The sequence below is a fragment of the Scyliorhinus canicula genome, chromosome 6 (genome assembly GCF_902713615.1).
Source record: "Scyliorhinus canicula chromosome 6, sScyCan1.1, whole genome shotgun sequence".
Classification (NCBI taxonomy): Eukaryota; Metazoa; Chordata; class Chondrichthyes; order Carcharhiniformes; family Scyliorhinidae; genus Scyliorhinus; species Scyliorhinus canicula.
The window spans coordinates 107,369,283-107,396,274 of NC_052151.1; the positions used below are offsets into that span (position 1 = coordinate 107,369,283).

Here is a 26,992-nt window from a genome sequence, read left to right on the forward strand (position 1 = left end):
AATGAATAAGCTTGCTGCCTGGGGTGGCAGGGTAGCACAGTGGTTAGCACTGTTGTCTCACAGTGCCAGGGACCCAGTTTCAATTATGGCCTTGGGTGACAGTCTCTGTGGCGTTTGCACTTTCTCCCCGTGTCTGCAAGGGTTTCCTCCGGGTGCTCCGGTTTCCTCCCACAGTCCAGATAGATGCAGGTTAGGTGGATTGGCTATGTTAAATTGCCCTCTAGTTTCCGAAAATATGCAAGTTAGATGACCTTACAGGTTCTCTTTCAGAGGGTCGGTGCCGAGTCGATGGGCCAAATGGCCTCCTTCTGCCCTGTAGGAATTCCATTCTGTTCTAAATTAAAGGATGGAAAATGGATCACCAATGCAAAAGGAAGGTTCCAGAGTGTCAGCGCGGTGCAACAGGGTTGGAGGTAGACAGCAGGAGAAACACTATGGATTCATTGGACTGGGGCGGGGGGCGGGACAGGAAAGACTACTCTTAGTGAATGGGAGCAAATGACTTGGAGAGTCAACTTTTGGAGTCTGAAACCAAGGACCCAACAGCTGTGCTACAAAAGTCTAATATTGATCTTACTTGGGTGGTCAATGTCTAGGCACGCACCTTCGTAGGAAATCTCCTACTCCCCCAGACACCAGCTTTTCATGCTGCTCAATGCAACACACCCCAACACCCCAGCAGCGCTCACTGGCTCTCAGAATTCATGTCTAACATTCAGAGACTCCTCCTCACCCTAGCCTCACACCCACGTCTCGCTGCCTACACATACCTCCAGTTATTAGTCAGGGCAGGCACATAAACACAATGTTGCATGACCACTGACAATCTGCCCTCTCTCTTGCAGTGCAAGGTGAAACAGCAGGGAAGGAGCAGGCAAAGGACAAGGCCACCCACATCTCCAGTACCTTATAGATGGTATGGTTCCCAGCTCCATGGTGCCAGCTGTGATCGGACTGTGACATCCAACAGGGGCTGGTTTAGCACAGGGGCTGGTTTAGCACAGGGCTAAATCGCTGGCATTTAAAGCAGACCAAGGCAGGCCAGCAGCACCGTTCAATTCCTGAACCAGCCTCCCCGAACAGGCGCCGGAATCTGGCGACTAGGGGCTTTTCACAGTAACTTCATTTGAAGCCTACTTGTGACAATAAGTGATTTTCATTTCATTTCAACATCACAGAGAGCATTGAGAATGAAGGCATTTTTCGTCCTTATGACCTTCTCAAATAACAGCTCATCCTTATCCTGCTAGCTGCAATGAAGAGCAAACTGCAGATGTGTGACCATGGACCTCCTGCTTCCCACCTCAACTTTCTTCCTCGTACCCACTTTCCTCTTCTGAGTTCCTGGTTTTCAGACACCCAAGAACCCGCCCAGGACAGGAGTGCCAGGAGGAGGAATGCAAGCAGCACCGATAAAGAAGGACTGTCTCTTGACACTTACAGCCAGCAGCTCAGAGAATTCATTTACTTCAGAGGCAGGTATAGGATTGAGATCAGCACATGGTGAATCATCTGGGCATGAGTTCGTTACTACCAAAGCATTGTTAGATATAACAGTTGGGGCAAAGGGGATCGAAGGATATGGGAGGGAAGACGGGATCGTGGCTGTTCAGTTGGATGGTCAGCCATGATCATAATGAATGGTGCAGCAGGTTCATAGGCCGAATGGCCTTCTCCTGCTCCTATTTTCTATGTTTCGATGAGGAGGCTACAGCCAGGCCAAGGATAAAGCATGGATGAGTTTCACTGCTGATGAGACCCATTTGAGAGAAGGTCGATGAGCATATACACCGAGTTAATGGGTATATTGGCTTTCAGACAGTCTCCTGTCACTGATTCGGGGCAAGAAAGTGTCCAGCTTCAAGTTGGCAGAGGACATTGCACAGAGTATACCAGAGTATAGCCTCTGCTCCACCTCCCTGTTGTGCTGCAAATCTGCAGGCACCATCACGGCTGCCCCCAAACTTGTTGGAGTCTTTCTATGGACAGGCCACCAAATGTTCTGCCTTCCCAATGAGCAGCAGTACTCCTTACCAAAACCCGGAACTCACCCTAACACCTCCAAAAACACTCCAGAGTACTTTCATGCATTTTGTCATAATAGAAGTTCCTAAATATTGTCTTATATGCAATCTGGGTGCCTGGCTTTTGAAGTAATGCCAATACAGAGCCAATCTTACAGGCCAGCTATCATTGCCTACAGAGTCACAATCGAATCCCGTGGGGCAGCACGGTAGCATGGTGGTTAGCATAGATGCTTCACAGCTCCAGGGTCCCAGGTTCGATTCCCGGCTGGGTCACTGTCTGTGCGGAGTCTGCACGTCCTCCCCGTGTGTGCGTGGGTTTCCTCCGGGTGCTCCGGTTTCCTCCCACAGTCCAAAGATGTGCGGGTTAGGTGGATTGGCCATGCTAAATTGCCCGTAGTGTCCTAAAAAGTAAGGTTGGGGGGGGGGGGGTTGTTGGGTTACGGGTATAGGGTGGATACGTGGGTTTGAGTGGGGTGATCATTGCTCGGCACAACATCGAGGGCCGAAGGGCCTGTTCTGTGCTGTACTGTTCTATGTTCTATGAATACACTGCCTTTGCCTTCATGGTCATATATTCTGCTGAGGCTGTGTGACATCAGGGCAGTGCTCCTCTGTAGGCTTCCAGCACAGCCATCTACAAGGGTCACTTCTCAAGAGGCATGCCACATGCGCCATGTAGGGGCTGTCAGGTGGCGGTACAGTGTGCCACAGCAGAATAATGTGTGGGTCCACAAAACTAAAGCAATTCATGTGCTAGTATTCTGTTGTGCACAGATCCTCACATTTGCAATTAATAGTTTTGAGATGATTACTTTGCATCAATTCAAGTTCCTACCAGTAGATGTCCCCAAAGTGCACATCATTTGCAATCTTCTACCCTTCTATAAACTCCAAGTCCTAAATTTTGTGCTCATTATTCACGCATGCTTGGTGGGACCAGGAGTGTTGTGTTGACCGCATCTGCCTGCAACAGTCCAAAAGACGCAATTTTACACTGGCTGGCTAATTCAGGTTGGCCATTGGGGAAGAGTTGCCAGCAGGGATGGGAGTGTGGCAGGTGCCATGTCCAATGGGGACCTGGCAGGAGGTTTAAACACAGCTGTGTCAGCACGCAGGAGACAGCCAGAGTTACAGAGGAGGCACAAAGAGGTGACTAATAAGAGGAATAATGGCAGCAGCACCCGGTTGACATGCCAGATGGGAGGGCAATTCAGGTCTGCCCCCTGCTTCTTAGATGTGCGCTTTCATGGAGGCAGTGAGTGCCAGGCAGGACATCCTGACGTCATGGGATGGCAAGAGGAGGCCACCCCACCAAACAAAGAGGGCCCGGGACAGAGATGGCAGCCCAGGTCAGCGAGCACGCTGTGATGCCTCGCATTTGGATACAATGCCAAAAATGGTTTAATTATCGAAACATAAAGCAATAGGAGCAGGAGGAGGTCATTTGGCCCTTCAAGCCTGCTCTGGCATTCATTATGGTTATGGCTGATCATCCAACACATTAACCTGTTCCCGCTTTTCCCCCATATCCTTTGAGCACTTTAGCCCAAAGAGTTTTGAAAACATAGAATAAGGGCAGCACGGTGGCCAAGTGGTTAGCACAACCACCTCATGGCGCTGAGGTCCCAGGTTCGATCCCGGCTCTGGGTCACTGTCTGTGTGGAGTTTGCACATTCTCCCCGTGTCTGCGTGGGTTTCGCCCCCACAACCCAAAAATGTGCAGAGTAGGTGGATTGGCCACGCTAAATTGCCCCTTAATTGGAAAAAATAATTGGGTAATCTAAATTTTAAAAAAAACATAGAATAGAATGTTTTGGCCTCAACTACTTCCTGTGGTGGAGAATGCCACAGGCTCACAACTCTCTGGGTGAAGACATTTTCCTCATCTCAGTCTGAAATGGTTTAACCCGTATCCTTACACTGTGACCCATGGTTCTGGATACCCCCACCATTGGGAAAATCCTTCCTGCAACAACCCTGTCTAGTCCCATTAGAATTTTATAGGCTTCTATCAGATCCCCCCTCATTCTTCTGAACACCGGCGAGCATAATCCACACTCACTCAATCTCTCCTCATATGTTATTTCTGCCATCCCAGGAATAAGTCTGGTAAACCTTTGCTGCATTCCCTCTACAGCAAGACCATCAGATGAAGAGACTAAAGCTGCACACAATATTCCAGCTGTGGCCTCACCAAGGCCCTGTATAATTGTGGCAAGACATCCCTGCTCCTGTACTTGAATCCTCTCGCAATGAAGGTCGGAAAACCATTTGCCTTCTTTACCGCCTGCTGTACCATGCTTAACTTCAGTAATTCGTGTACGAGGACATTGTACATTTGCCTCTCTCAATCTATAGCCATTCAGATAATAATCTGCCTTCCAGTTTTTGCAACCAAAGTGGATAACCTCATTTTTATCCACTTTATACTGCATCTGCCATGTATATGCCCACTCACTCAACTTGTCCAAATCACACTGAAGCATCTCTGTATCCTCATCACAGCTCAATCTCCCATCCAGCTTTGTGTCATCTGCAAATTTGAGGATATTACATTTAGTTCCCTCATCTAAATCATGAATATATATTGTGAACAGCTGGGGTCCTAGCATATATCTTTTGCAGTCAGCATGGTAAGTTGGCAAGGTTCACTGTGGAGAGGTCTGGAAGGGTGACTGTGTAACTCAGGGGTGTAGAAATCAAGGTATCAGAAGCCACATACTCCTATGTGTATGGTAAGGCTGGATATGAGACCAGAAGACCTAGGTCCAGATCAAAATTAGGTGTGCAAAGACGAGGGGGCTTCAACATGGTTCTCATGGGTAGGGGTGAGAGTGTGATGGTGACAGCTTGGTATGGTGTATGGTGGAGGATGGAGTAATGATTGAACCTTCGTATTTATAGAAGAGAGGACATAATGCCACTGAGCGCAGAGTAATTGGTGGTGGGGTGGCCAAGCTGCTCATCCAGAGCTCATTTTAGATGGATGCCCTTGAGCGTGAGGGCGGAAGAAGGCCCTCAGGTCATGGACTGGCAGGCGCCTCGGAGGAAGAAATGCCCAGGTGCCAGCAGTCACCCTCACACTCCAGAGGCCAATACCTCAGTGGGACCTAATTTTAGAGGCAATCTCGGGATCACAATCCAGTGAGCACACCATCTGGACCACAGCAGACGGAGGCAGGGACATCGGAGGTCGCCAGCACTTGGAGGACTACTGAAAGCCATCATTCTGCTGAGCCCCAGTCTGGTGATGAGTGGATTCAAGCCTAATACAGTTATTATTAGAGCTGCTGGGAAGAGATATCAGCTGCACTTCTCAGATTGCAATGTGTGTCAGAGGAGTCCATCTGCTTTCAGTCTGAGGTATTAGCGCTGGCAAGCCGCCACACTAAGGTCAACACTGGCAAGTTGGAAGCTGCCATGGGAACCATCGGTCCTGCACTTGTGCAGGAGTTACACTCCATTGCTGTAGCAATGTCAATGTGAGAGGGCTGCGGGGTTCCTTCATCTCAGTCCAGCTGCCCTTTTCCTCAAGGAGTCAGCCAGGGGCCCTTAGGATGGAGGACCAGCAGCTGGACTCCTCGGGGCCACCTACCCAGGTGGCTCTGGGAGTAACCAGCCAATCCAAACCCCCTCTTCTTGTGACCCCATCAGCTCCAGAGGCAGAGAAGGGTGTACCTCCAACACAACAGGGCACCCAAAGTAGGCCGGGGCCCTCCAGGTCCCAGCCCTCCAGCGGACGCCTGCCAAGCTTATCATATACAACAAGGTGTAGCAGCCAGCAGGCTATCTCCATCTCTACTGTGGATGTTGGCGCAATGGCAGGTTAAAGAAAGTGAGCAAGGTGTAGTTGTACAACTTTGGCATGGTGCTAACCACATGTATGTAATGTTCACAAATGTAATTAGACTAGCAATCATTTCATACCTCCTCTTGCCTATGCCACCTTCTGATGATAACTTGTATTACTGTCAATCATATGAGATGCGTTGGTTTCTGCACCCACTTATGGCAATGGTCTCTTTCCTGGGCCTCTCTTCTGTGCAGTGTGCCACCATCTCAACACAGTGATTGTCCAGTTTTAGCATAATTTTCTATATCAGTAATGCCTGCACCTTTGTTTTAACTGTGCTTGTAGAATGAACCACGTTCCCATGCCTTGTAGGGTCCAGTCATATGCACTGTTGGCTCTGAACGATCTCAGCTGCATCCTCGAAAGGTGAAGACAAAATAATGCATTGAGAAAGTTCATGTACTGTCCAACACCATCTGCCCTCAGACAAACAGGGTTTCAACATTCCCAGTGTCAATCTACTCAGCTCAGCAAAGCTCGGGACAAGCTCGCCACCTCAAGCGATGGCACATTTGTGTGGAAGTGCTGAAGCACCCAACCTTACACGTTTCTTAACTTGTAGTTGTGACTATTGTGGGGGAAAATGTCTTGCCATGAAGTTGGTAGACAGTGATGTATGTCCCATCGCTTTGACACTCCAAGAGGTGACTGATGCGACTTCCAAATGGTGATTTCTGGAGGCTAAAACAGCCTTTAAGCATGGTCCAGAATTGCACATCGTTGCTTTAGACAATGTTGAGGGGAGCAATGGGATAGGGAGTGTGGCGTTTTTTATGTTGTTTATTTTAGGATGGTTGGCGTAGTGTTCACAAAGACCACAGAATTGCTTTAAAAAAAATTATTTTTATTCAAGTTTTTATCAAAACATAATTTTTTGCATAACTACTAACAACATTTAACATAACAAAATAAATGTTAACCATATATACAGAGAAAGGAACAATACTAGGTAACAATCCCCCACCCCATGGACCCCTCCCTGGTTGCTGCTGCTGCTGACCTTTACTGCTCTCCCAGAAAGTCGAGGAATGGCTGCCACCTCCGAGAGAACCCCGCCACAGTCCCTCTCGAGGAAAACTTTATTTTCTCGAGACTGAGAAACCCAGCCATGTCACCAATCCAGGCCTCCACACTCAGGGGCTTTGAGTCCCTCCACATTAAAAAGATCTGTCTCCAGGCTACCAGGGAGGCAAAGGCCAATACGTCGACCTCTTTCGCTTCCTGAACTCCCGGATCGTCTGACACACCAAAGATCGCTATCTCTGAACTTGGCACCACCTGCATGTCCAAGATCTTGGACATTGCCTCAGCAAATCCCTGCCAGAATCCCTTAAAGAGCCGGGCATTCCCAGAACATATGGACATGATCTGCAGGGCTTCCCGCACACCTCATACACTTATCCTCAACCCCGAAGAGCCTGCTCATCCTGGTTGCCGTCATGTGTGCCTGGTGGACCACCTTAAACTGGATTAAGCTAAGCCTGGCACATGATGAAGAGGAATTGACCCTGTTTCGGGCGTCCGCCCACAGGCCCGCATCCAGCTCCCCACCTAACTCCTCCTCCTCTTTGCCCTGAAGCTCCTCCACTGGGGCTTCCTCCGCCTCCTGAAGTTCCCAGTGAATGCCCGATACCTTCCCCTCCCCTACCCAGGTGCCGGAGCCCACCCTATCCTTTATCCTGCATGGGGTAGCAACGGAAATGTCACCATCTGTTTTTTGAGGAAGGTGCGTAACTGAAAGTATCTGAAAGCGTTTCCAGGGGGAAAACTGAATTTCTCCTCAAGTGCTTTCAGGCTGGGAAAGGTCCCGTCCACGAACAGGTCCGTCCTTTTAACCCCTGCCCTATGCCAGCTTTGGAACTCTCCGTCAATCTTGCCCGGGACAAATCTGTGATCGTTGCGTATCGGGGTCCCAACTGAGGCTCCCTCCACCCCCCTGTGTTTTCTCCACTGACTCCAGATCTTTAATGCCGTCACCACCACCGGACGCGAGGAGTAGCGGGCTGGCGAGAACGGCAGAGGTGCAGTTACAAATGCCCCTATGCTGGTACTGATGTCCTGGGGTTGGGAGGAGGGGGGGGGGGGGGTGTTTGCTAGAGCTGTTAGGGAGGGTTTAAACTAATGTGGCAGGGGGATGGGAACCAATGGAGGAAGTCTGCACTGTAACCTCTATGATAAGTCGGAATGTAGTAAAACAGAGACAGAAACAAAAGGCAGTAAGGGGGAAAGTGTAAGGCAGAGAAGCCATAGTCAAAAATCAAAAAGGGCGACAGTACAAGACACAGTGACTGAGGGGAGCTCAGTGAATAGGCCCACTAATACTAAAAGAAATAAAACGGGAAGTAAAAACATAAATGGTAAGCGACGCGGCAGGTTGTTACATGAAGATATGGGTTCAACGACAAGGAAAATTAGGAGCAAAGTTAAGAAGAAATATAACTTGGGAGAGGTTACTGATCGAGGTGTTAAGATTCAAAGCAGAGGTATAAAAGCCAACATAAGTATACTTTCCCTGAATGCTCGTAGTATTCGGAATAAGGTAAATGAGTTGATGGCGCAAATCATCATGAATGATTATGATTTAGTGGGCATTACTGAAACATGGTTAAAGGATGGTCAAGACTGGGAGTTAAATATCCGAGGGTATCAAACTATTCGGAAGGACAGAGTGGATGGCAAGGGTTAGGGTTAGGTATGGTGTAGCTCTGTTATTTAAGGATGACATCCGGGCAATAGTATGGGATGACATCGGTGCTATGGAGGATAAGGTTGAATCCATTTGGGTGGAAATCAGGAATAGTAAGGCGCAAAAGTCACTGATAGGAGTAGTCTATAGGCCACCAAATAGTAACATTATGGTGGCGCAAGCAATAAACAAAGAAATAACTGATGCATGTAGAAATGGTACAGCAGTTATCATGGGGGATTTTAATCTACATGTCGATTGGTTTAACCAGGTCTTTCAAGGCATCCTTTATAGAATGTATCCGCGATAGTTTCCTAGAACAGTACGTAATGGAACCTATGAGGGAACAAGCGGTCCTAGATCTGGTCCTGTGTAATGAGACAGGATTGATTAAAGATCTCATAGTTAGGGATCCTCTCGGAAGGAGCAATCACAATATGGTGGAATTTAAAATACAGATGGAGGGTGAGAAGGTAAAATCAAACACTAGTGTTTTGTGCTTAAACAAAGGAGATTACAATGGGATGAGAGAAGAACTAGCTAAGGTAGACTGGGAGCAAAGACTTTATGGTGAAACAGTTGAGGAACAGTGGAGAGCCTTCCAAATGGTTTTTCACAGTGCTCAGCAAAGGTTTATACCAACTAAAAGGAAGGACGGCAGTGAGAGGAAACATCGACCGTGGATATCTAAGGAAATAAGGGAGAGTATCAAATTGAAGGAAAAAGCATACAAAGTGGCAAAGATTAGTGGGAGACTAGAGGACTGGGAAATCTTTAGGTGGCAACAGAAAGCTACTAAAAAAGTTATAAAGAGTAAGATAGATTATGAGTGTAAACTTGCTCAGAATATAAAAACAGATAGTAAAAGTTTCTACAAATATATAAAACAAAAAAGAGTGGCTAAGGTAAATATTGGTCCTTTAGAGGATGAGAAGGGAGATTTAATAATGGGAGATGAGGAAATGGCTGAGGGACTGAACAGGTTTTTTGGGTCGGTCTTCACATTGGAAGACACAAATAACATGCCAGTGACTGATAGAAATGAGGCTATGACAGGTGAGGACCTTGAGATGATTGTTATCACTAAGGAGGTAGTGATGGGCAAGCTAATGGGGCTAAAGGTAGACAAGTCTCTTGGCCGTGATGGAATGCATCCCAGAGTGCTAAAAGAGATGGCTAGGGAAATTGCAAATGCACGAGTGATAATTTACCAAAATTCACTAGACTCTGGGGTGGTCCCGGCAGATTGGAAATTAGCAAACGTGACACCACTGCTTAAAAAAGGAGGTAGGCAGAAAGCGGGTAATTATAGGCCAGTGAGCTTAACTTCGGTAGTAGGGAAGATGCTGGAATCTGTCATCAAGGAAGAAATAGAGAGGCATCTGGATGGAAATTGGCCCATTGGGCAGACGCAGCATGGGTTCATAAAGGTCGTGCCTAACTAATTTAGTGGAACTCTTTGAGGAAATTACGAGTGCGGTAGATAACGGGGAGCCAATGGATGTGGTATATCTAGATTTCCAGAAAGCCTTTGACAAGGTGCCACACAAAAGGTTGCTGCATAAGATAAAGATGCATGGCATTAAGGGTAAAGTAGTAGCATGGATAGAGGATTGGTTAATTAATAGAAAACAGAGAGTGGGGATTAATAGGCGTTTCTCTGGTTGGCAATCAGTAGCTAGTGGTGTCCCTCAGGGATCAGTATTGGACCCGCAATTGTTCACAATTTACATAGATGATTTGGGGTTGGGGACTAAGATGAGTGGTAAAGCAAAAAGTGCAGAGGATACCGGACGTCTGCAGAGGGATTTGGATAGGATAAGTGAATGGGCTAGGGTCTGGCAGATGGAATACAATGTTGACAAATGCAAGGTTATCCATTTTGGTAGGAATAACAGCAAAACGGATTATTATTTAAATGATAAAATATTAAAACATATTGCTGTGCAGAGAGACCTGGGTGTGCTAGTGCATGAGTCACAGAAAGTTGGTTTACAGGTGCAACAGGTGATTAAGAAGGCAAATGGAATTTTGTTCTTCATTGCTAGAGGGATGGAGTTTAAGACTAGGGAGGTTGTGCTGCAATTGTATAAGGTGTTAGTGAGGTCCCACCTGGAGTACTGTATTCAGTTTTGGTCACCTTACCTGAGAAAGGACGTACTGGCACTGGAGGGTGTGCAGAGGAGATTCACTAGGTTAATCCCAGAGCTGATGTGGTTGGATTACGAGGAGAGGTTGAGTAGACTAGAACTGTACTCATTGGAATTTAGAAAGATGAGGGGGGATCTTATAGAAACATATAAAATTATGAAGGGAATAGATAGGATAGATGCGGGCAGGTTGTTTCCACTGGCGGGTGAAAGCAGAACTAGGGGGCATAGCAGAACATGGGGAAGTAAATTTAGGACTGAATTCAGGAGGAACTTCTTCACCCAAAGGGTTGTGAATCTATGGAATTCCTTGCCCAGTGAAGCAGTTGAGGCTCCTTCATTAAATGTTTTTAAGATAAAGATAGATAGTTTTTTGAAGAATAAAGGGATTAAGGGTTATGGTCTTCGGGCCGGAAAATGGAGCTTAGTCCACAATCTCATGATCTCATTGAGTGGCAGAGCAGGTTCGAGGAGCTAGATGGCCTACTCCTGCTCCTAGTTCTTATGTTTCTTAAGATGGGAAGGCACTGGAAGATGAACAGGAATCTGGGGAGGACCCTCATCTTAACGGTCTGCACCCTCCTCGCTAAAGATAGTGGGAGCATGTCTCACCTTTTGAAGTCCCCCTCCATCTGCTCTACCAGTCGAGATAAATTAAGCTTGAGGAAGGCATCCCACTTTTGGGCCACCTGTATGCCTCGGTATCGAAAGCCCTTCTCGACTATCTTAAGCGGAAGCTCTCCCAGCCTCTTTTCCTGCCCCTTAGCTTGGATCACAAACATCTCGCTTTTCTTCTTGCTTAATTTGTACCCCGAGAAATTGCCAAAGGGAATTACTTTTATCTTAAACAAAGCTATGGTTTTCTTTATACTACTAAACTGGGATTTGACAGTTAGTCCTTAAGAATACACAACTGATCAATAACATTTAACTACACTCATCTACTTCTAATCGCACTACTGTTATAAACTATAATCTGACCTTATTCACACTATCTTCTCTTATGACCTTCACTAGCTATCTCCTGCATCCACACCTCCCCTAAGGTCTAGCATCAATGCCTTATATAGCTCCCTCTGTTGGCTAGTCTCAACACTTCATTAACCCTTGTACTGCTGATAGTTATAATAAGACCACATCCCCCCTTCTTTGTAAAAAAAAATTGTTATAACATTGGTTGTGATATTTTCTTTAACCCTGACCTCACAGGTGTAAATCTGATTAATAGCTAGTAACTGTCACTAACTTATTTTCATAAAATACAGTAATTCATAATGACTGTTACATCACTTAGATGAGTATAGGTTCATTACACAATCATTAGTCCCTCTGGCGGTCATCTACTTCTCGTAGACAGTCTCAATGGAATGTTCCTCTGGCGGTTGTCTACTTCTCGTAGACAGTCTCAATGGAATGTTCCTCTGGCGGTTGTCTACTTCTCGTAGACAGTCTCAGTGGAATGTTCCTCTGGTGGTCGTCTTCTTCTCGTAGACAGTCTCAATGGAATGTTCAAGGTGTTGGATTGCTCTGCCACATCTTCTAGCTGTGTCTGCACTAAGTACAGATCAGAAAAGGCAATGCCCTTGAATATGTCATCACGTGGAACAATATTTGCAAATTGAGGTTGAACCCTTATGCTTGACACACAACAATGCTTGTCTGTTTCTCCTGAACAGTGATCCCTGCTCTGTTTGTACTAAGTAGGACCTTGGTGCTACCTGTTTCAGACCCTTTGCAACATTTTGCCAGCCTCTTCTGGATTCTGAATTCTCACAAAGTCACCTTCATGAAGTTCAGCAGAGGTTTGGTATGTCTAATGTCAGTATGTCTAATGTCGACCTCTTGTTGATTCTTTTTTGTTGTTGTGATTCTTTCACATATCTTTTTATCAGTTTCTTGACTGATGATCTCTGGTAAAATGGTTCTTAGTCTTCTCCCCATTAACATTTGAGCAGGTGAGAGACCCATTGATAACGACGTTGCTCGGTATGCTAACAACGTTAACGACACGTCGTGACCATCTTCACTTTCTTTGTGGAATAACTTCTTAATTATCCCTACTCCTTTCTCTGCTTTCCCATTAGACTGAGGAAAACATGGGCTAGACGATACATGGTTGAAATTATATTGCTCTGCAAACTGTGTCCACTCCCAACTCGAGAAACACGGACTATTGTCAGAGATAACGTTAAGAGGTATCCCATAGCGTGCAAAAATCGATTTTGTTGCCTTTATCGCTGATCTGGCAGTCTAATCTTTCAGCATCATCACCTCTGGAAAGTTGGAGTAATAGTCTCTGACTATCAAGTAGTCATGACCCTGGAAATAGAATAAACCCCATGCCCACTTTTTTCCATGGACTAGTCACGATTTCCATCTGTTGCATGGTTTCTTTGCTCTATGCAGGCTGATGCATCTGACAAATTGCACATGCTTGAACATACTGGTCGATATCTCTGTTTATTCCCGGCCAATACACCGATTGTCTGGCTCGCCTACGACACTTTCTAATGCCTTGATGACCCTCCTGAATTTGCTGCAGAATCCCTTAACGTAAACTGGCAGGTATCACTATCCTGTCTCCCTTGAGCAGGACACCATCTATTGTAGCAAGATCATCTCTTATATCTCAAAAGGGTGATTTGTATCCAGCAGGCCATCCTTCTCTTAGATATTGTTTCACCTTCTGGAGCGTCAAGTCCTTTACAGTTTCGGCTTTTATGGTCTGTAGTTTGCGGTCAGATACTGCTAGTATCGGAAATTAAACAAGCTTGAGGTTCCACTCTTTGGACTAACTCGGGTTCTGATGTTTCAGCATCAGTAATTGCCCTGTTTTCTTTTTTTTTATAAATTTAGATTACCCAATTATTTTTTTCCAATTAACGGGCAATTTAGCGTGGCCAATCCACCTACTCTGCACATTTTTGGGTTGTGGGGGCGAAACCCACGCAGACACGGGGAGAATATGCAAACTCCTCACGGACAGTGACCCAGAGCTGGGATCGAACCTGGGACCTCAGCGCCGTGAATTGCCCTGTTTTCTGATGTGTCAGCATCAGTGGAGCTTTGGAGAGGTCATGCACAATACCCAAGTCTTCCCTGCACTCTTAATTTTGGTCATCTGAAGTACTGGTTGAGTGAATCCTCTCAATTAGCTGCAATCTTTCACAATCATCAACACAAATCAATGACGATTTCTCACCCTCTACCACCTCAAAGGTGATGTGTATCTGAGTTTTCCCATTCTTCACAATGAGACAGCATGACCCCTTTGTGGCTATCATGTTACCATTGTAATTTGTGAGCCTACAAGCGGACTGCTTTATCAGAGGCTTTACACTTTGGATCTGTCTGCAATCACTATAAGACCGTTCAAATTTGGTTAGTGGAACAGTTGCTGAGAAACAACACTGCTGCAAAGTGGTTCAGTCTGCCACAATTGGAACATCGTTTCCCTCGCTGGACAATTGTTTTAATTGTGCGCGTGTTTAACTTTCGTTAGACAATTGTTTTGACTGTGGGCGTGTTCACAGCATGTGTATGTCATCACGCTCATGATGTCACTTTCAAAATGGCCACCGGCCATTGTATGCAGTTTTCTCTTCTGCAACACAGCATTAATGCCGTCCGCCACGTTTCCTGATTTCGCGCTCTTTTCCTTAGCCATGAATTCGGCATGTTCGCTCAATGCCTGTTCGCTGGCCGTGTACATATTCATAGCGTCTTCAGTCGACAAAACCGGTCTTAACTTTTTCTCGCACAACTTTTCATTGTTTATTCTGACACAACTTTATCTCACACCACAGACTCGGAGGCTGTGGAAACATATCAGACTGCGCTTGCAGCTTTCGAGCTGTGATGAATGAATCTACAGACTCTCCTCTGAACTGCAGCCGTTTTTTAAATATGTAACGCTCATAGAATTTTTTTCAAGATTTGTAATCTCTGCAGCACCATGCTATATTTATTTTCATCCTCCTCTGCACTGAATTCAAATGAATCAATGAGCTCCAATGCTTGCGGTCCAGCCAAATTTAGTAGGAGTGCTATTTTACATTCGTCTGATGCATTTTCAAGCTTAGAGGCAGAAATAAAAACTTCAAACTGTTGCTTAAAGAAAGCCCAGTTCTGGCATAGTTTACTATGTTCTCATGAGCAATGGCTCCCTTGAGGGATTTGTGTTCCCTGATCATGTTGAACTTTGGTAGGACCAGAGCTGCTCGTGAAGTCAAACTGCTTGTGTATAAAAGGGGGCATCTCGATATCAGGCAGCCAAGCGTCCGCCTCCATAGTAGGGTTAGGATAAATGCAGCTCAGGATCCCTAATTTTAACTGCCGAATGTCACTGTCATTTTGGGGAGTGTACCACAAGTGGCTGAGTTAATGCAGTCACCGCAGCAGTATATCATCGGCTGCCTTGTCCCAAGTGTTATGTTTCTGTGTCAGCAGCAATCAAAGCGGAGGCAATGGCTTAGTGGTATTGTAACTGAATTGTCACTGAACTAGTAATCCACGACTCAGAGTACTCTGGGGTCCCAGGTTCAAATCCTGCCACGCCAGATGGTGAAATTTGAATTCAATAAAAAAACATATCTGGAATTAAAAGTCTAGTGATGATCACGAAACCATTGCCAATTGTCGTAAAAACTTCACTAATGTCCTTTAGGGAAGGAAATCTGCCACCCTTACCTGGTCTGGCCTATATGTAACTCCAGACCCAAAAGAATGTAGTTGACCCTAACTGTTAACAATTAGGGATGGACAATAAATGCTGGCACAGCCTGCGGTGCCCACGTCCCACGAATGAATAAAAAAGAACGTTACCATTTCTTTGGAAAATTCCACCCAAAAAGTGTCTGTGGTAAACCACCACCTCAGGGTCCTGCCCTGACATGCCTGTGTGTGGGTGTGTCTGTATAGTTGAAGCCGTCTTTATTTTTAAATGTTGCTCTTCAGCAATATGAAACTTTTCTCACAGGACTCCATCACAACTAACATTCATTAACATGAAAGAAGTAAAAGCATGGTTATATAATTGAAAGCAATTAATAATGTAATAACAGCGCCAAAGCCAGGTGTCATAAAAATTCTAGTTTATTTGGACAACAAAAATAGTCGCAGCATACAATGTTCGCATCCCAACCCAGGGACCATCGGAAAATGGGCAACATGTAGCACTGTTGCTTCACAGTGCCAGAGTCCCAGGTTCGATTGCCGCCTGTGCGGAATCTACACGTTCTCCCCGTGTCTGTGTGGATTTCCTCCGGGTGCTCTGGTTTCCACCCGTAAGTCCCGCAAGACATGCTGTTAGGTAATTTGGACATTCTGAATTCTCCCTCAGTGTACCTGAACAGGTGCCGGAATGTGGCGACTAGGGACTTTTCACAGTAACTTCATTGCAGTGTTAATGTAAGCCTACTTGTGACAATAAAGATGATGATTATTATTATTAAATGCCGGTCCCGGTCCGGGCTGCAGGTTTTAAACTCTTGTTGAATAGTTCCTATTGGGCGAGCCTCTGCCCACTCAATAGGGGAACTCTATTAACGATCCCCTGTGGCCTCTGTGGTCGTCATAACATCTCCACCCCCAAGACCATTTCACCCCTGATGCTTCTATTGCAAGGAGGTCTCCTCCACCTCTTTACACTCGGCCGCGGATCTGTGGCAGACGGAGTCAGATCGGCTGGTGTGAAGCAGATAGGTGATCTTCACTTCCACAGGGAGCACCTAAAGGTCACTGACTTCAGTTCTTCTTCAGGATTGGCTGCCGTGGAACCCCCAATTCCTCGGCTTCCATATCTGAAACTGAGTCCTCACAATTGGGAGAGAGGGTTCTCCATGGGAGGGCATAGGGTCCTCTATGGGCAGATATAGGGTCCTCAATGGGCGTAACCATGCACCAGAGACGGATGAGGTCACAATGGGGGAGGGCCCCCTACTTCTGAGGTGGTTCACGTACCACCTCAGAACTTTAATCTTTAACCTTTACCTTGTCGGACACAGGCCCCACTTTTTCTAATATGACTCCTGGGATCCAACTGAAGACATCTCCAAAATGCTATATGTAGACTGTGCTGCTGGTCTTAAACACTCCCTCAAAACTTATGGCATTGTGATTTCTTTTTTGATTTTCCTGTTGGGACTCCCCACCAAAATTCAGAAATAACAAGCAAAGCCATCGGTCCATCAATATTTCCGCTGAGGTGATTTCTGCCATGGTATGGGGAGTGGTACTGTGTAACCAAATAAGAATTGTGTCAACCTAGTTTTTATACATTCGACTGGCTGCTTCTTCATACCATTTTGAAGATCTGCACTGCTCATTCTGCAAAACCATTGGACGATGATATGGTGCTGTCTTAAAGTGCTTGATGCCATTTAATATCATGAAGGCCTGGAACTCCCCACTAGTGAAGGCTGTGTCAGAGACTAAGACTTCCAACATGCCATATCTGCACAAGCTCTGTTGAAGTTTCTCAATTGTGTACCTCCATCCACTTGGAATATGCATCCACCAAGCTCTGGAACATAGAACCCATAAAGACCCGGTGAATTCTACATGTGTCCACACCCATGGCCGGCCTGGCCACATGGGTGTAGGAAGGCCAAAGGGGGGAGTTTCTGGCTCTCCGTGTCGAGCCTGGGCCATCAAACGTAGCTCCTGCTGAGCACCTGCATTATAGAACTCCCAGTGTAGCCGTTATGTAGCTACATTAAAATTTGGCGCTGCTCTGGGCAGGGAACAAGTACCAGAATCCCCACAGGATAATACCCTCCTCAACAGTATGTTCTTATCATTTAGCAAGATACAGCTTCAGGTCATCAGAGAGTTGTCCTCGGGTTCCCCCCCTCAGAATCCTGTGTTTCAGTTTTGATAACGTTGGAACCTGCTGTCTCCAAGCCTCGATTCTCTTTGTCAATACCGGTAGGATTTCTAAGAAATTCAAGGTTATCATGACCTCTTCTAATGCAGGAAAAGGAACCAGGCTTGTGGGCAGGGGAGACGACTCAAGGCATCAGCATTGACTAATCGCGATCCAAGGTGACTCTCGAAGGAATATTCATTGGCTAGCAATAACAAGGTCCAATGCTGTATCCGGTCGGAGGCAATAGGAGAGATTATCCTATCATCTTTAAAAAGGCTCAATGAAGACTTATGGTCTGTCGCTATCACAAAATACCTGCCATATATGTACTGATGACATCAAATATGACCGCCAAGTCTGGTCAATTTGCGAGTAGCTCCACTCTGCACCCAAAAGAGTGGATGCATTGCAATAGGTCTTCCTTTTCCATCCTTTCAATGATGCGAGACATGTGAGACATACCGTCCTGACTCCATAAGGAGAGACATCGAATGTCTCCTTCTTGGGATCGTAATGAGCCAATGCATTAAATTATAATATTTTATTCTTTCAAAGGCCTCTTCTTCTGGCACCTTCCAAGACCATTTCTATTATTTCTTCAATAGCAGATGTAATGGTGACAGCAAGGAAACCAAGTTCAGGATTAACTTCCCACAATAATTGACCAGTCTCAGGAAAGATCTCAGGCACGATTAAACTAAATGGGAACAAAGTCCCATGGTGAGCGCGTTTAGCTGCAATTTTCCCAGCGCTCACCATGATCTAACGTGATCTTGCGAAACATTGCGATGTAAATCCCACCAATTGTGGGCGGGATCACATTTTAGCAAATCTGCATGTTAGAACAAGACAGCTAGTCACTTTAATATGCAGATTCCCGAGGTTCCCGAGGCATTGGGATCTATCCCATTCGCTTTCGGAGACCTCGGGCAAGCACCATTCAGCACAAATAGGGACCATGGCACTCGTGGGGTCACCCACGTTAGATCTCGTGATGCGTTGTGAGCGGGTAGATCCTGGGAACATTGTTTCCCGGCTTCTGTCGGCTACGCTGCACCACAGCGAGCTGCTGTTTGGGCGCAGTGTGGCCATTGGATCATGACATTCAATTTTGTGGCATTTCTTGGGATTGGAGCTTCTCTAGGGGCTGGTTTAGCACAGTGGGCTAAACAGCTGGCCTGTAATGCAGAACAAGGCCAGCAGCGCGGGTTCAATTCCCGTATCGGTCTCCCCGAACTGGCGCCGGAATGTGGCGACTGTGGGCTTTTCACAGTAACTTCATTGAAGCCTACTTGTGACAATAAGCAATTATTATTATTCATGACTTTGACTTCCCCAGTAGTCTAGATATATCACTTCACTCACCTGCAAAACACATTTTCCCCCAAAATGTGGAAATAACAACTTTATTTATTACTTGCATTGTCTCAGAATTAATCTATAATTAGTACTGAGTATTATGTTGATAGCAGCAAAGCTGAGCACTAAATCCCAAGATTTCACCGTAATGTTTAAAGGAATTCCAACATTTTATTTTGCATTTCACAGCTGGTTGAGATTGACTTAAATGAATCTCATTTTGCAAACTGCAGTGTTTCTACAGCATATCCATTTTGCGCATTCTCACTTAGTTTAGTGTCAGTACAAAATAATTTTTTGATCTCAGGGAGTCTCACTTCGCTTTGCTTTGGTGTCAGATTAGTCCCAACATGCTGCTTTAGGCTGCATTTGTGGTTAACCATGATTTCAGTGCCTTTATTTATCATGTTGCTGCACATTCTAACTCAACAAATTGATGTTTTACCATGTGAAGCAAAATAAACTGAGATTACTTTGAGAGAAGACAACCGAAGTGAAATAAAATTTTATTTGACCTTTTAGAAATAGAATTAAACATGCTGTGATTATTCCAGAGACCTGTGGAACACATTCCAAGTACTTGAGAGCCATGTACCCGACGAAAACGTTTCCTAATCACTACACCATTGTCACGGTAAGTTATGTTTTTAAGCTCCAGTGACTTTCATAGAATTAGAGTCATAGAATTTACAGTGCAGAAGGAGGCCATTCAGCCCATCGAGTCTGCACCTGCCCTTGGAAAGACTTAAGTCCTTATCCCTGTAACTCAGTAACTCCACCTAATCTTTTTGGACACGAAGGGCAATTTAACATGGCCAATCCACGGAAACCGGAGCACCCGGAGGAAACGCACGCAGACACAGAGAGAACGTGCAGACTACGCACAGACAGTGACCCAAGCCGGAATCGGACCTGGGACCCTGGAGCTGTGAAGCAACAGTGCTAACCACTGTACTACCATGCTGCTATGTTCTGTAGATTGTGCTGTACAAATGAAAGGGCAAGCAAGATCATAAAGGCAGGTTATCATACCAGTTAGCCTGTGGACTCTACTGTCTGTTGCCATCAAAGACTGAAATCAATGAACAATAAGGAGAAAAAACTGTTCCCATTTGTTTTAAATATGTCCCTCTTTAGTCAAACATTTTCCTTGGATTTATCTCTTTCCAGCTTATACGCTTTGGCGTTTTCCCTAAAATGTTCAATTAGAGTTCTCAGCTGGTTCAGATTGGCTTGAATGGTAAAAATTACATACAGACATTGCATTGTGCAAGAACACGGTTTGATGACTGGGCAGTCTTCCCAGATGTTCAAAATTGTCAAACTTCAGTAAAAATCAGCAATCTGGGCACCAGCAATACCAGAGTTCCATTTTTGAAGTATTCAAGGTCAGCTCTGACACGTTTTACTCTAATCCCTCATTTCCAAGCTTTATTGTTTTTATCCATTCACCCAATGACTCCGGAAGATTTACCATCACAAGAGCGGAAAGGCAGCAGGAAATTGCTGACTTACTTTTATTTTTTAAATATACTTTATAGAGATTGATCGACATCAATAAGAAGTAATGCTAGAAATTAACCTGTTTTGCATCCAAATTCAGATCGATTTCCACATGGCACATTACTAAAAATACTCTTTGCAATGGGCAAAATGGCTGCTTGTTTTCCTCAGCATTTAACAGAAAACTCCTCAGATTTGAAAAGATTCAGCAAATATTTCACTCATTATAACCAGTTTTATGATTTGCACTTTGATGTTGCTCCTTCCACATCAGGATTTTATTTGGTGAATTTTGTGAATGCCACGAAGAATCCAGCACGAGTTGAAGGATAGAAAGAAATAAGATTTATTTACAGTAACATATATATATATTATATATATTTATATACACATACACAACAGCAGCAACTTCCTAGCTGCTCACTCCTCTCTAGCTGGTTCCAAACTGGCCAGCTTTATTTATGCAGGGAATCTGCTAATGATTTCTTTGCCCCCTCACTGGGGAAGCTCATACTCCCGAAGGAATGTGGGATTGCCATTAGTCCCCAGCCAGTGATAAGCAGGCAGGTTATAACATCCCCCCCCCCCCCCCATCAAAATCCAAGGAATCCACCTTAGTCCCTGGAGAAGGAGGGCGTCGGACACGTTTTGCCGCAGGCCGGACACCATTTGCACGAGGCGTTGGATCGGGCGGTGTGTAACGAGATGGAGAATGGTGCTTCTGTGATGAATGGCGTAACAGTTATACATCCACAGCCTGTGGGTCTGAGGACTCACCCTCTCCCCCTGTGTCTCCATCTCGCAGTTGGAGTCCGCTGCCTCCGTCATCTCGGCGTCTCTATCGCCATGTGGTTCTGCAACGACCTGCGCAGGCTTTGAGTGCGGCACCAGAGGAAGATTGTGAGGAATACTCTCCACTGTGCCTGGTCTTTGTGGCTGTAGAAGTGAGCTCCAGGGGCGGGGAATCTTTGGAAGAGATGGTCTTCTGGACCGAACATGGTCTACATGTTTGCGCTGGAAACGACCCTAGGCTTGCACCTGGTAAGAGATAGGCCCCGTTTGGCGAAAGATAACGGCAGGGACCCACTGGGCACCACCAGCAAAATTTCGAATGAACACTGGGTCACCGGCCGCAAACTGCTGAATCGGCTGGTGCCGAGAAAAACTATGTCTCTGCCATTCTTGAGTACGGCGTACTTGTGGTGAACGTATGCTATTACAGTCCACCACTGTATTGTATTGTATTATGTTGATGTCCTTGTGGGCTCCGCCTGTGGCTCTGCCCCCTCGGGGGAGGTATATAGATCTGCAGCCTGTAGGCGGTACTCCGTACAGAGCAGTCGCAGGCACAGATCTAGCTTATTAAAGCCACTGTTCATTTCTACTAATCGTCTCATGTGAATTGATGGTCGTATCAGTACTTTTGCGCCAATGTCCGGGAAAACCATGCTAAGGCGGGTGCAACGTCTCCAGCCCATTAGGAGATCCGCGGGAGCTACCCCAGTGGAGAGGTCCTATATGAAAACAAAAAACGAGCCAGTCTCGTGTCCATAGATCTGGAAGACTGCTTCTTTAGGCCTTGCTTGAATGTCTGCACTGCGCGCTCCGCCAACTCATTGGAAGCCGGGCAGTATGGAGCGGTGCGGATATGGCGTATGCTGTTCATCTTCATGAACCTTGCAAACTCCTCAATTGTGAACGGAGTGCCGTTGTCTGTGACCAGCACCTCGGGGAGGCCATGCGTACTGAAAGACAAACGCATCTTCTTGATTGTTGCGCAGGACGTTGTGCCTACCATCTTATCCACCTCTAACCATTTAGACTGGACATCGATTAATAGAAGGATCCTTGAAAAGGGCTGGCGAAATCTGCATGCAAGCATGCCCAAGGCTGCCCTGGCCATTCCCAGTGATGTAGGGCCTGGCCGGCGGAATCTTCTGATGCTCCTGGCAAATGGAGCGGTTTTGGGCCACCTTCTCAATGTCTGTGTCGAGGCCTGGCCACCAGACATGTCTCTGGGCCAACATTTTCATTTTGGTCACACCCGGATGCCCACTGTGCAAGTCCCTTTGTATCAGGTCCTGTCCTTTTTCCGGGACAATCACACGCGTCCCCCACAAAAGGATGCCATCTTCCACGCTAAATTCTGAAAGCTTGGAGGAAAATGCCCGCAACTCGCCAGGGAGCTGTCTATACTGCCCACCATACAGGACTATGTGCCGAACCTTTGACAGGTCTGGCTTCATCTGGGTCCACTCACGGACCTGTGATGCCATGACAGGCAAGGTGTCCATAAAATATAGGGTTGCAACAACCTCACCAGGCGTGGGGGTCGACATGGGGCCGGTCGATAAAGGCAATCTGCTCAGTGCGTCGGCATTTGCTATCTGGGTTCCTGGTTTGTGCTCCAGAGAATATTTGTAGGCAGCGAGCAACAAAGCCCAGCGCTGGATCCGTGCGGAAGCAGTGGGCGGTATTGGCTTATCCTCTCGGAAAAGTCCCAGCAGAGGCTTATGATCAGTCACGCTAGTGAATTGGCAGCCATACACATAGTGGTGGAAGCGTTTCACCGCAAAGACCACCGCCAGGCCCCCCTTCGCGATCTGCGCGTACTTCTTTTGCGCTGCAGTCAATGTGCGGGAGGCGAAAGCTATCGGCCGCTTGGCCCCATTCTCCATCTTGTGGGACAATACGGGGGTGCATCACACGTGATGAGCAAAGACTTTCCAGGATCATAGTGGGTTAGTAACCCAGACAACAGTAGAGGTTTAGCACAGTGGCCTAAACAGCTGGCTTGTAATGCGGAACAGTGCCAGCAGCACGGGTTCAATTCCCGTACCAGCCTCCCAGAACAGGCGCTGGAATATGGCGTCTGGGGGCTTTTAACAGTAACTTCATTGAAGCCTACTCGTTACAATAAGCGATTTTCATTTCATTTCATTTTCAACGGCAATTGTTGTTTTACCCGCCGGAAAGCGGTTTCTTGCGGCTGACCCCAGGTGTGATTCTTCTTTAGCAGAAGGTGTAACGGGGCCAGCGTAGTTGCCAGATTGGGGAGGAACTTCCCATAATAGTTTATGAAGACGACAAAAGAACAAAAATGCGAGGTGTCAGTCGGGGTGGGGGCCTGTTGAATTGTCCGCACCTTCTCTGCGACGGGATGCAAACCTTCATGGTCCACCCGATAACCCAGGTAGACTATTTCCTTCGCCTGAAAGATGCACTTTGTGCGACGTAAACAGGCTCCAGCCTCTCTAAAGCATCTAAGGACAGCCTCCAAATTTTCCAGATGTGCCTGCTTCGATGTCCCAGTAATCAAAACGTCATCTAAGTAGACAGCGACACGCGGTAAACGTCTCAAGATGCCCTCCGTGATGCGTTGAAAAATAGCGCAGGAAGAGGATACCCCAAAGGGCAAACGTGTATATTCACACAGGCCCCGGTGTGTATTGATAGTTACATGTGGTCGGGAGGCAGGATCCAGCTCCAACTGTAGGTAGGCGTGACTCATACCTAGTTTTGTGAACGAGAGTCCGCCTGCAAGCTTCGCGTAGAGATCCTCTATGCAAGGCATTGGATATCGGTCAAGCCGGGAAGCCGTATTTACTGTAAGTTTATAGTCGCCGCACAAGTGAACTGTGGCATCTGGCTTCATGACAGGTACAATTGGTGCTACCCAATCAGCGAAATGGAGGGGCCTGATAATACCCGAGTGAGCTCCCCTTCTACCTTCTCGAGCAAGGCGTAAGGCACCGGGCGTGCCCGGAAATAGCGCGGCGTGGCTCCTGGTTCGACCTGGATATGAGCTACGGCCCCTTTTATCTTCCCCAAATTGGGCTGGAATACATCTGGGTACCTTCCTAGCACCTCAGCGAACCCTCCAGAACCTGTTTGGAGGATGTGCTGCCACTGCAGCCGCAAATGGAGCAACCAGTCCCGACTCAACAGGCTGGGTCCATGGCCGCGCACCACGATAAGTGGAAATCTGCTCACCTGGCGTCCATAAACAACAGGGGTCATTGTAGTTCCTGCAATGTCCAATGGTTCCCCCGTGTAGGTGGCCAACCTGGCCTGTGTGTCGGTTAATGTAAGGGTCTGTATACCCTGCTTGATGCGGTCGAATGTCCTCTGGGCGATCACAGAGACCGCTGCACCAGTGTCCAACTCCATCTCAAGCAGATGACCATTGACCCGTGTTGTCACCTTAATGGGGGCCACATGGGGCGCTGCCACACAAGCAGCTGCAGGCAGTCATCCTCCGTCTCCATGTCCTCGGGAGTAGTCGCCGCAGGTTCATCCAAATTATAGGTACAGGCCCTGGGCTGGCCCCAGTTTCTGTCGGAACATCGGCGCCTCTGGCGCCCCCAGGACCAGCGTCCGCGACGGGGTCAGCGCCCACAAGTCCGACACGGACATGGCTCCTCATCCATTGGTTCTGGAGAAGGCTCCCTTCGGGGAGGAATGTCCGACCGCCACTGGCATTGATCCGGACGTCGCCTCGCCCAAGGTACCGCAGGGGTGCAGGGGGACTCTTTTGGACGGAAGGGGTTGCGCCCCAAGGCATGCACCTCCATTCCCTGTAACTCCTGCACTCCCCGTTCTGCACTCTCTCGGGACAATACTATTTGAATGGCCTGTTGAAAAGTCAATATTGGCTCAGCTAACAACTTTCTCTGGGTGGCCTCATTGTTAATACCGCAAACCAAACAGTCGCATAACATTTCTGACAAGGTCTCACCATAGTCACAGTACTCTGCAATGCTGCATAGCCTGGATAGAAACTCTGCAAGGGATTCTCCTGGGGTCCTCTCAGTGGTATTAAACCAATAACGCTGGACTATCATGGACGGCGTTGGGTTATAATGTTGCCCCACTAAGTTCACAAACGCATTGGTGTCCAGCGCAGCTGGGTACGTAAGGCTCCTAATCACCCCAAACGTATGCAAGCCGCAGGCGGTGAGCAAAATGACCATCTGGCGTTTTCAGTGATGTTGCTTGCCTGGAAATAGTAACTCATCCGTTGTGCGTACTGGTTCCAACTTTCCAGCGCAGCATCAAAAACATCCAAACGTCCAAAGGTTCAGAGCTGCAGTGACCCTCACGGCCGTCGGGAGCGGGTGTCCTCCTCCTCCATGGGGTGCCAGGTCTGCGAGGAGGTGGCACAGGTGCCGCACTGTCTCTCTGCTGAGACGCAGTCTTCTGTGGCACATAGTGTCCATCAGTTCATTGAATGACTAACAACGCCTGTTACAACTTGGGCCATCACTGGCCTACCCTTCTGGGTCCCTCGTCAGCGTGTTGGGTCGCAGGGTGTTCAGGGTGTGAGGTGACCCTCAGAAAATAGCATGCCACCTCCAGCCTGTGTTGGACTTGCTGCCATTTCCGTTGTCAGCCCGCCTCAGCTGCCACAAGCAATGCAAGGGCAGCCTCTGCAGGATCCACATCAACAAAAATTGTTATATCTGTAAGGATTTGGAGAAGGAGAGAGATCGACAATCCGTTTGGGATTCCACCCCAGGACCCTCACATTCCCCAAGCCTTCCCCAACCTTACGTGCCCCGCCTTCTCTCAAAGTGCCATCCAGTGAGCCAGTTCTGCTGGCAAACCCTGCTCTGCACACTCTGCCCCCTGTCACATCAGGAGCCCGTAGACCCCAGGTGCCAGGCCTCTGCGGAAACATTAGGGAGGAGGTGTTCATCTGCCCTCCGCTCATCCACACATTTACCGTTTTGTCGCTAGGAGATCCTCATTACAGAAGCCCTGCTCTTTAGTGTTTGATTGTTGGCAGCTGCCTCTAAGGTGCTGATGCTCCCAGAGTTTAAACACATTGTACAGGCATCAAAGGTTGCTGGACATGCAAGGAACTAATCGTCCTCTGAGAGACGTGTGCCCTTGAGGTGGCACGAGAGTTGAGAATATTTTGTTTATTGAACGGCCAACAATATCAAAGATGTGAAAATTAATGACGTAACATTCAAATATTACACTAACCATTAAACAACAAGAAAATGTCACCGTTACATATTCGTACAAATACAAAGCTATAACAGCTCATTTTCAAATCCAAACACACGGTATGTGTTATCATGTCCAGAGCTTTGTTGCAGACATTATCTATCCATCAATGTGTTACTTGTTCCATGTATCAGTGCCAATCTCGATGCTGGAACTGCACCTGTGCCGGCCCTCCCACATGGCCCAATCTCACCGGAACCAAATCCTGGCATCCACATATTCCACTGGCGCTCAAGGTGCAGTTAAATATCCTGGACTTCTAGCGTGTTTAACCTGCGGTGATGTGCCAGTTACACGCAGCACTCACCACACCAGCCACAAAAGCATCAACAATCGGCAAAAGCATTTCTTCAATAGAGTTTGAATCAATATTGTGCACCAGGTCCCACAGCATCTTCTTGCTGCGAACCAGATTGCCTTATGGATTTATTTGTTCCCCTGAGCCCGGTGTTCCAGGACGTAGGTACCTTAGAAAGAATTGCCCTTCTTTCCGGCTACAGAAAAGGAAGATAAAGAGCAACAGCAGCCTCC

The 26,992-nt window shown here is 47.0% G+C and overlaps 1 protein-coding gene across 1 annotated transcript in view; it reads left to right on the forward strand.

Annotated features, from left to right (window-relative positions):
- LOC119967374 (ectonucleotide pyrophosphatase/phosphodiesterase family member 3-like) overlaps positions 1-26,992 on the forward strand; it is a 211,325-nt gene that overhangs the window by 57,805 nt on the left and 126,528 nt on the right. The window contains exon 7 of the mRNA XM_038799862.1: positions 19,498-19,577. Within this exon, the coding sequence (XP_038655790.1) occupies positions 19,498-19,577 (80 nt within the window). The remainder of the gene's footprint in view (positions 1-19,497; positions 19,578-26,992) is intronic.